General features: G+C 39.7%; 1 protein-coding gene across 3 annotated transcripts in view; it reads right to left on the reverse strand.

The window, feature by feature from the left end:
• Positions 1-410: 410 nt before the first annotated feature.
• The window catches only part of INO80 (INO80 complex ATPase subunit), a 62,477-nt gene continuing 51,969 nt past the window's right edge, over positions 411-10,918 (reverse strand). For all 3 annotated transcript variants that reach the window (XM_054634079.2, XM_054634077.2, XM_054634078.2), the window contains 8 exons: positions 9,725-9,797; positions 8,170-8,328; positions 6,808-6,910; positions 6,160-6,248; positions 5,221-5,376; positions 3,993-4,152; positions 2,974-3,183; positions 411-2,387 (listed from right to left, as the gene is read on the reverse strand). In XM_054634079.2, coding sequence (XP_054490054.1) covers positions 2,170-2,387; positions 2,974-3,183; positions 3,993-4,152; positions 5,221-5,376; positions 6,160-6,248; positions 6,808-6,910; positions 8,170-8,328; positions 9,725-9,797 — 1,168 coding nt within the window. In that variant the 3' untranslated portion in view covers positions 411-2,169. The remainder of the gene's footprint in view (positions 2,388-2,973; positions 3,184-3,992; positions 4,153-5,220; positions 5,377-6,159; positions 6,249-6,807; positions 6,911-8,169; positions 8,329-9,724; positions 9,798-10,918) is intronic.

The raw sequence follows: 10,918 nt of genomic DNA on the forward strand, positions 1-10,918 counted from the left end.
ATCAAGACTGTGCATAAAAAAAGTCCTTTCAACTCCCACTGGAAAGAAAAAAATAAGAAAAAAGAAGAAATAACTATAAGAGAATAATGTCTCAACAATCAACTGTACTGAATACCACTGAAGACCAGGTACTGTTTAATATTATAGTTGCTTCTGTTTTCTTGTGACCTGCTGCACACTTCCTCCAAAATAGATTATGAGGTAATCGGTGAATACAAACATGGGATAAGGGTACAGTTGTAACTGAAGAAGGTTACAAACATGATACTTGTCAGAGCACAGATGCTCTAGAGCTTTACACTGAGCAGTGTTTGTCTCCAGAAACACCTCCAGATGCACACCCCTCCATGCTCTCTTCCCTAATCCTCTCATTCATACAGCTACATGCATAAAAACCACAAAGACACTGATTTACATAAAATTATCTCACTCCATTTTATTTAAGATTTTCTCCTCCAGTTAGTAAAAGAAAGATGTGTCTCTCTTTATACATATGTACAAGTTCAGTTACAAAAATAGACAGCACATTCAAAGAGAAAAAAAGGCTTGGCATTTGTCTGATTCCCTCTAAATATCATATATACATGTGAATAGAAGGGGAAGGGGGAAGTCTTCATGAGTTAATTAAACATCACCTCCCCCTCAATTATCCCCTGCAAATCTGTTCAAAAATCAATCTAACTAAGCTCAGTTCTGCTATTTTCAGGTGTGCAAATTAGAGGCAGAACCAACAGGAAGCACTCGCTCTACTCTGTAGGACGCCAGGCAAAGGATTTGGGGTCAGAAAAAAATTATAATAATAAAAAAAGAAATCATCTTCCACTGTCACAGCCCAGACCTGCAACTCAACTTGCTTCTCTCAAGGGATGAAAGTGCCCCGGCAGAACAGCCTCTTAATTCCAAGTGTGAGACAGAACAACTGTCCCACACCTAAATCTCAGTGCAATGCAGACAACGCTTACAGCAAAGCAAGGGGCTACGGGCAGGGTTTGTGCATCAAGAATGGGGAAGGAACAACCGGGGAACAAGAACACGGATGGGTGCTGGCAGCACTGCCTTCCAGCAGCCTCATGGGACACGGCTACCGCCCACGCTGCAGTGAACTCAACCACGCCAGTATGTGTGATGATCACAGAGATGAGGGAAAACACACTGCAGGAACAGTCAATGGGATGGCTGGGATATGAGACAATTTTTTTCCCAGGATTTGGCTGGAAGGGGGAATGGCACAGTTCTCTCTCTCTCAGGATTGCTTTTCATTGCTCCTCTCACATCACTGCAAGCTGCAGATCCATGCTCTGCCACGGCATAGTGAGAGGAGCAGCACAAACTCCTCCTCAACACTTCAGTTTTCCTCCTTCTTGAGATTTATACAAATAGAGCATTATTTTGTTTCTAAGGTTTTAAGAGTGCTGCGCACCTCAAAAATGACAGAAACCATTCTGAACACGGTGAGTGTTTGTGCTGATGAGAACTCTGAAATGCAAACCAATCACTGGCCTGTGGTTTCTCCCACTGTGTGAAGCAAAGGCTGTGCTGCTGCTCTCACGAGGCCTGACAGCATTCCCTGTATTCTGCAGCTCTGAACATCTTCCTGACAAATGGTGCTGAAAAGAGTCTGCTCCCTGGAAACCACCTGAGACACCTTCCCTTGAATTTCAAGTCTTTAAAGAACCCAGAGATCCACACCAGAAGAACCCAAGAATTTTTTTGATCATACATCATCTTCAGCATAGCCCCCAATTACTCCTGCATGCTCACTGATCAGCTGCCAGGACACAAATGTCTTGTGACTCTACAGTATTCTCCTGGGGTTCAGATACTGATTTCATAGGACAAAATTAATGCTGGGCTCCACCTCAGGCTACAAGAGAGGACGTATACTGGTGTGACTTCAAGCACACACAGCTGCAGGATATTGCAGGGAGTAGTTGGATGCTGTCTTACCCCAGACTCCCTTCCCTCCTTCTTGCAGTGTCTGCAAAGATAGTTTTTTGGAATACACATAATCAAAGTGCTCACATCAACCACCCACTCCCATTGTGCTTTGATTTTCTTTCCACACATGTGCTGGACAGCAACAAGGCATTTGTTAGCACGCCTTCGACTGGCAGGGTGGTCTACTCTGAAAGCCAACACAGTTAGACAAGCTTTGGGGGTTCAAAATTACTACCGACCACCTGAGGTGTGGGCACCTTTGCTTTGCTTCCGAATTGAAGTTTCTGATATGAGACTGCTGGTCAGGTTTAAACTTTTGGGGGTCCCACAAATACTGTTTCCTTTGCTCAAAGGGGAGCTCAAGGGAGAAGAGGCGTTTGAAGGTCCAAAATCTGTAAGTCCGGAAGGCCGAATGATTGCTGTTTGTAGAGGGCTACTTGCAGACATGCCTAGCAATGGAAAAGAGAATCAAATTCTACATGAGCATATTATTCCCCTTGTGGTTCTTCAACAGCAGACAACGGATTAACAATCAGCCCTAAGACCACTCTGTATTAATGACTTACAACAGCTTAATGAAGAGGGATGTCCTTAAGATACAAAACATCTTACAGTTATACCCTGGGCTATCTTCAGCTGGTGTGAAGCTGCACCTTAATCACCATCAGTTTAGCAGGTTTTGGAATGTGATACTGTGACTTCAACATAATGCAGTGCAGGAAAACCATAGACATAGCCATGGCATAAACAACACTATCTGATCTGTCTGAATACCACATAAAAAACCCCAAACCAACAAAAGCAACAAGAGGAAAAATATTTGGTGTGAGATAATTCAAAGGGCAGATGAAACTCAAAGTTATCTGAGGTAAAACTGGCTATCCTCTCACACCCTTACCATGTCACACCTTCTCCTGCCTGGGTCTCAGAATATAATGGACAAGCAATACCAACAACACAGCATTTAAGCTATCTGCTGACAGGCTGTAAGCAGCATCAGGCCAGCTCCCGCTGCCTGTGCCCTGCCCCACGTACCTTTGGAGACGTTGTAGCCGTAGGCCGCGTACGCTGCCGCAGAGGCCGCCGCTGCCCCCGCCTTGGCCCCTGCCATGGCCGCCGCGCTCCCTGCTATCGACTTCCGGCTCCTGCCTTTCCCAGTGCCACCCTTGGAGCCGCCTTTGGGACGACCTCGGTTTCGACTTGACTGGCCTCTGGCAGCGAGAGATGTATCTTGCATTGAAACGCCTGAAGAAGGAAAGGATGTTGAACCAGTGACTCGTACAGTGTTCCTCACCAGTGAGTGCCGCATCCAAGCTGCCTGCCAGTTGCACCAATACTGCTCCTGTGTGGCACTCACAGTAACAGGGACACTGCTAGCAAGCAGCGGTCTCATGATAAGAAATTATGTATACAAAACTTCACTCTTCAGCAACAGTATCTTAACTGCAACTACTTGTATTATTATGAATCCAACCTACAAAGAGGTGGAGCATTCCAAGTTCTACTTCAGGATAATGCATTTTCTTGTTTGAAGATGCAGATGCAATTATCTTCCATCTGCTACCTCTAAAGAAACTCATAAAGAACTATGATTCTACTTATTTCACAGTGAAAAACTACAGTAATTAAAACCACTTGACATTATTTAAAATTACATTGCCCTTGAAAAAAATTATTTCAACCACCCACTGGAGATAAAGAACTAATTATTAACCCAATAGCAAATTCAAGGAAAAGCTTAGAGATTAATAGTTCTGTCGTTGTCTGTAATTTGGTAACAAACTTAAGGGTGAGATCCCTCAATAACATAGGAACAAAGGACACAAGGTTTTGAAGTAACTAACATAGAAAAGAGGTAAGTGTGGTAAATGACAGACTATAAACAGATTTCCTATCAAATCAGAAGTAACTTTGCAATGAAAAGGCAATTATTTTCCCTCCAAATCTTGCCAACCATTCACATATCCTGGGTAGAATGCAGAAAACCTATTACTTAGCTATGCAAAGTCATGGTTTAATAAATGCTAGTAATAAATCAAGGCAAGAGTACTGACCATTCACGGTGTCTGAAACTGAGCCAGTAATGGAAGCAGGAGAGTTTGTTGCCCTTGACTGAGGTGCTGAAGAAGCTGGATCATCCACAATCACAAGCATATCATTACTGCTCTCATCGGGAGGGATAGAGCCCATATGTAATTCACTGCTGATGGATATCTAAATGTGACAGAGAACAAAGCCATTAGCTTCTCAGGTTAGGAAAGGGTACAAAAATAGTAAGATCTTCAAAACCTATACAATCACAAGTAATTGGTACTTATTCTTTCCTATTTTCTCTATAATAGCAGCATGAGCATGATACATTATCTGCCTGATCACACCACACTTTATTTACAGGCTGAGCAGCAGTAAAGACCTCCACCCACTATTTAATTTCAATTAATGAAAATAGATGTTAAGTTATGAAGAAAAAGACTAATGGGCTCAACAGAGATTTAAGCAAATTGCTGTTCAACTGTGCATTTTCAAGTGCTAAAGAGAAAATAGGATTCTTAATCCACTACTACTGCTAATAAAAATCTTGATCAATAAAGGAACAGTACAATACAGAAATCTTAATCAAGATGGCACAGAACAAAATACATTTGCTGCTAAAACCAATTTGCAATTCTTTACACACAGATGAAGGAAAACAAGATATATGCCACTGAGAATTTTTAATTTAAATTCCAGAGGAGAAAAACCACAATAATTCAGAACCTGATGCAAGTGAGGAAGCAGAGAGAGAGACACAGATGAGACTACTGAGGGGTACTTTCAAAGACACTGAATGTCAAGGAGCTATTTGAGGGATACTTTTTGGCTCAGGAGCAGAGAGTTCTTGCTATGGAAGATATTGTTATGGGAGAGGGCACATGGTTATAAATGTGAGCATGAGAAAGGCAGGAAGAAAGTTAAGTGGGACTCCAGGTAAGAGTGGAAAAATTTAATGGACTGGAAGGGAGGAGTCAGGGGATAAATTTGCTGTAAGAAAAGGGAGGGCAGAGAGTCAAGGAAGAGGGGAATAATGGAATGTCAAATAACATGACGAGCTGTAATGCAGCTTATTAGCAGCTGTTGCATTTTCAATATACTATTTTCATTTGCACGGTTCACCTTTAAGATGTGTCACTTCCCCAAAAACGCAAAGCTCTACGAGAGCTAAAGTACCAGACAGCAAGAATCCTACAAGATATAGGGCCACAACTGAAACAGTCTGTGGGTTAAAGAAGCAGGGAGTCTTACCTCACTGAAAGGACTGGGCATGGCAGAGTCTACACTTATGAAAGAGTCATCCCCATCAGCAGACAGGTTAGAGTTATCGGCTGAGGGAACAAATGGGATCACAAGGTTCATGTTCTCTTTCTTTCTCTTCCCATCCAATTCATCTTCCTTCTTCTTCTGAAATAAATGAAGTAATACCAGGAATGAAAAGGCAGTAAAACAGAAGAATGGGAACAAGCAACCCAAAATCTCAAAATCTAGTGCAGTATTTTAACTCAGGAATGCCATAGGAAGAATTTCCCAAAACAAGTTTCTGAAGCATATGGTAACAGATCCCTTAAATACTCCTTCTCTTGATTTCAGAAGGGTTTTGTTTGTTTTTCTTAAAAAAATAGCTGGAATGATGGAGTATTACTCTTACAAAATTACTTTGATTTCTAGCACCTTTTGGAGTGAGCTTGAAATTCTTTATCATTATACAAAATTCCAATTAATTAATGCAAAGCTTCTCTGTCTTACAAACTGAGAATTTTCATAAGCTGGTTTTAGCGATGCTTTTTAAACAAACTAATCTTCCCAGTTCCATGGAAGCCTCATAGCTGTATGGAATTTACCTGTGTTTGGTGCTTCCTTTACATTCCCCTTTAGTCCTTGCAGAACAAAATCTTGATAAAGTCACCAATTTAATGATCAGTTGATTGTCAGGTTTGTTTGGATAGGCAGTACTTCCCTATTTTTGAAGTTGCTAATAGCTAAAATACAGGTAACTACGCATTACTTATTTTTTAATATCCCTCTTCTGTGTAAGGAACTCCCACAGACTGACTTTCAACAGTAAAAGCAAGAAGGTTTACTCATTAAGACTGCCTTGGCATAAAATGTTTTCACATTCCCTAACAGTGATCCTGAAGCTCTTCTGGCTCTATTACTGACACAGGCAATCTCTCTGTATCAAAATACCTTCTCAGCATATTTTTCCCTTTTACGTTTACGTTCCTTCACACGATTTGTTTCTTCTTGCTGCCGCTTCTCTTCTTGACGCTGACGCACTGTTGGAAAAGAAATACAAAGCGGTCACCAAGACATTTCCTATCCTTTTATGAATCTTACAAGAAGTTCTTATTCTAACAGAACTGGGAAGAAAAGTCAGTTGTATTGAAACTAAAACACATTGAAAGCATTACTCCATTAAAACCATTTGCTTCCAAGTCACTAAAAAGTCTTACAGGGAAATTCTTCTTTCAAGCAACATGAAAGTCTATGCCTCTAACTTCAAAAATATGATGAAATACAGCACTTTTACTAACACTTTTCTTGTCATGACCCACATAGTTCTTGTCAAAGCTCTGTCATTCAGGAACAATGTAATGATCCTGAATGAGTGCCAATAAAAACTTAAATCACATCATCATGTCTCATTTTGCACAACTTCATTCAGCTCAGCAGTGATATCAAACCAGCTTGTACTAACAGGAGTTGCAGTACAAAAAGAGACAGGAAACAGAAGTTGTTATCAGCAATACATGTGTTTGTAGAGATAAAAACACAGACTTCATAAGGTAATGAAGTGGAAAATGGGGGAACTGCTGAAACACTAATTTCACATACATTTCTTTTCTAGCTCCTCATCATCCAGCAGAAGGCTGACCACCTCTTTTGGCTTCAAGGTGTCAGGTTTGAAATTGCCACCTGAAATTACCATTCGTTGAATCTAGAAGGAAAAAAACAAGTGAAGAAAAGGAAAGATTAGTCAAAGCCACCATGAAACATTTCTCATTACCCATTACTAACAGTCAGCTGCAAAAATCATGCAAGGACGTCTCTCTAAGTTAGACTTGATCCAATTTCTCTATCATACCAAATTGAGCAGCAAAATTTCAGGGTATAAAATATGAGAAGCAACTGAGATAGAAAGCAGAAAATTACCATCCCTTATGGAAAGTTACATTTTTTCTGAAGCAGTATGTAATAAAATACAAATTATAATAGTATTAATTAATATACTGTTGAACAAAACAAAACAAAAATACAGCAACAGCTCTCAAGTATTATTTACCCATTCAAATATTCAAGTAATTGCACAGAGGATCATGAAGATCGCATTTTTAATGGGTACAACATTTTTAGTGTCCTTGACTGAAAATTCTATCTCCATCCTGAGTCGGTGTTGCAGTTTAAGCAATTCACTCAGCCTCTATTACTATATTAAAAACAAACCCAAAAACTAAGAAGAGTTGTAACTTAACAGAAGAGAACAAGCTTTAATATAAGGCAATTTCAATGATTTGGATCACCAGCAGACAACGCCTCATTTTCAGGCTGATTTCAGGTAACTTTAGTGTAGTATCTCAGAAAAAAAATGTTTCAACAAGGGAAATGTGAATGCATTCAGCTGCTGCAACATCATGAGCAGCATCCAAGTAAGACAAAAGCTAGAAAAAACTCCAAGTACAAAAAACATCTGAATGTTGTATATAGTGTACCTACTGATACCAAAACCCATGAATCTCCTTAGTTATTTTCTTGCCAATTAAGTATCATGAGGTTTAAAGTTCCTAGTGCACTTTGCTGCATGACCCTGAGCTTTTCTGGCAACACTGACAACTCAAATAATTTCCACTTGATTACCTTCCAAATGTCTTTAAAAAAAAATCAGCTGTTGTGTAACATGAGAAGAATCAGTAACTCTGACACAGCAAAGACAGAAGCCCTAGTCTTAAAGAAGCCTAAGTATTTTCACTGCAACACAAGAAACAGTTTTCATGAAGTCATACTGTAAATAATTAGCTTCTTTCCAGTTCATATGTCACTGAAATGCTGCTGTGTTAGAGACACATATTTGAACAAAGATACTTCCTTTTGTCTTCTGTCTCCCTGCAGACACTTTTTCTGTCTCTTTACTCATGTTGATATATGCTTTATGATACCATTCCTGTAACTTCTCGTTGCAGGGGAGTTCCTTAGTCCTACCTCGCTCTTCTCCTTTGCGCGCTGTAGGATGCGCTCCTCGATGGTGCCTTTACAAATCAGGCGGTACACGGTGACTTGTTTGGTCTGACCCAGCCTGTGGGCCCGGTCCATGGCTTGCTGGTCTACTGTTGGGTTCCAATCACTGTCATAGAAAATGACCTGCAAGGCAACACCAGAGGGATTAAATAAAAAACCACGTTTAGAGCACCTGGTGACTAAACAAACAGAAATCCAATATACTGGTAATGATAGAAGTTCAGTCATGTTTCACAGAATTACAGCCTCACAGTAGGCTGTGTTAAACTAGCCTTGCCCAGTCCTGTGAAGTCTCTTCCATTGCATTTCAGGTGAATTCAAACTAACTGACACTATGAATGCTTCAACTTCCAAAAAATATCTTCTTAAATAGACTTGATAGGGAGGCACAAAATTCCTAAGTTTGTTATCACATTGAATCACTGTCATACAATTACTTACAGACTACAGTCCCCATCATGGATACATTTTAGTGTTACTTACCATCATATCAGAATTTCATGAAGAAAGTAGTACTCCTATTTTTATTCAAAACCTAAAATCTCATGTTTCTAGTACTTTGACTATAAAAAACTGAGATGCTACATTAAATTAATATTGCACTATTACTCTAATAGTACTTTATGCACAATAAGCATCAAAACCAAAAGCATTTAAAAATTTTAGCAAAGTATTAAGAAAGTAACACAGAAAACCACTAAAAGTCCTCATGCAAGGAACCTGCCTGAGCTTCTATCTGTTTATTTCTTCTTTTAAACCCTGAAAATTCTACAGATACTTGTTTTCTTCTGATTTCTTGTGAATGACAGCAAGATAGAATAGGATTTTTTTGAATCAGAGATCTTTGGGTTTGTGTGGCTACGGACTTGAGGTCAAATCTGCAAGCACACCAGGTGCAGGTTAGAAGCACAAGAATAGCTGTTAATGAAAAGATGAATAGTTCATCAGTATTCCTTCCCTAGTGATTAGTGGCAGCTGCTCCAGAGTGCAAATCCTTGCAATTCACCTAAATCAGTCTGTCTTTACACCTCAGGGGAAGAAATTTATCCTTCCTGAGTAGCTGATCTTCAACTACAAATGCCTTCCTACTTTTACAGGCATTGTTTCATTCTTCTGGACACAAAAAACCAGGTAACTGATAACTATTCCACTGGTTCCTTTGCAGTTGAACCTTGGGAGCAAAGGGTCATTCATACAGTGAATGCTGTTTCATCCAAGTGTCATTTGCACCTGTAAACCCCTTCAGTAATCCAACTCCTTTCTGGACCCTGATACTGAAGTATGTGTGGAGTGGGAAGAAATTTCCAACTGTAACCAAAAACTGTGTACCAAAATGTCCAATATTCTACAACTTTATCATCAAGATAATATTACATTGCAAATAACAAAGTAAAAAGTACATGCAATTTCACAATGTGAATGGCAGTACTAAAAATATTGATCAGTATGGGCAAGAGTGGCCAACTTTCACACAGAATGACCAATTTTCCAGCATAAATTGTTACCAAATTTCACCTACCGTATCTGCAGCTGTAAGGTTAATGCCCAAACCTCCAGCTCTTGTACTTAACAGGAACACAAAAATATCATTCCTGTAGAGGAAAGAGATGAAACCCCCTTATTTTGTGCACGAACAAGGAATAACCACAAAAGCAATTTTTTGACCCATATGAAGCAATCAGGGCTATTTCTATTACTTGAACAGTTCAGAATGCTTTGTGCTGTTCATTCACGGTCAAGGAAAAGAAACATATGAAAGAGTAAAAGAAGGTAATCTACAAATGAGGACTGTCTGAACATGTAAACATTCAATTTGCAATTGCAGTTTATTAATCTGTATCAAAACAAACCAGGGCTTGTTTATCTTCCCCACACTGGAAATAAGGATTTCATACACACAAAGAACAATCTATTGTTTCACAGAACTGACCCAATATTAAAGAAATCTTGCCTTAATGATGCTCAACTGATAAAAAAAAAGAAAAATAGAAGTCAAAACTGTGTAGATGCAAGTTTTGTTCTAAATTTGGTGCTTTGAACAGAACAAACAAGGAGACAACCCTATACGTAGCATGACCAAATACTGATGAAAACTCCAGTGATAACAGCAAAATCAAAGCTTCTGCTAAGGTTGTGAACTGCACTAGTGTCTCTGCAGGGTCACAAGTATTTAGAAGTGTTCCACACCTTATGGATCTGTGAACAGGCTGACAAAAACAAAGCAGACATTACACTAGTAGGGACTCCAAAGACACTGACACATTGTCCTTCTCTGCTTAAGAGAGGACACAGTCTGGAATGCCACATCCTTTTGGTACTACACTGTCTGAACAACTTGGCAAATGTAAAATCAGTGAAGTACCAGAAACTCGAGCGGAATGAATGGGAAGGAACTAAAACCAAGCTGTCAATCTTCAGACTTTATCTTGCAAATAAAAAAGCCAAAGGAGTCAACAGGTGCCTGTTTGCACTGAAGGTAATCTTTGGCCAGGTAATCTCTTGTAACTATAGTGGGATGCGTGTATAGACAGTCACCTGAACATGCAGCTGTGATATGCTTCTGGATATGCCATTTGGGGAGCAAAGTGGACAGAGCCACAGACTATGTGAACAAATTATCATGCCATAGCTATGGATTTTCAGCACCTTGCAAGGATATCCTGCAGAATAGTTTAGTCTCAGTCATGCTTTTTTTCCTGGAAATATTTCTCAT

This window comes from Agelaius phoeniceus, chromosome 6, assembly GCF_051311805.1.
Source record: "Agelaius phoeniceus isolate bAgePho1 chromosome 6, bAgePho1.hap1, whole genome shotgun sequence".
Lineage (NCBI taxonomy): Eukaryota > Metazoa > Chordata > Aves > Passeriformes > Icteridae > Agelaius > Agelaius phoeniceus.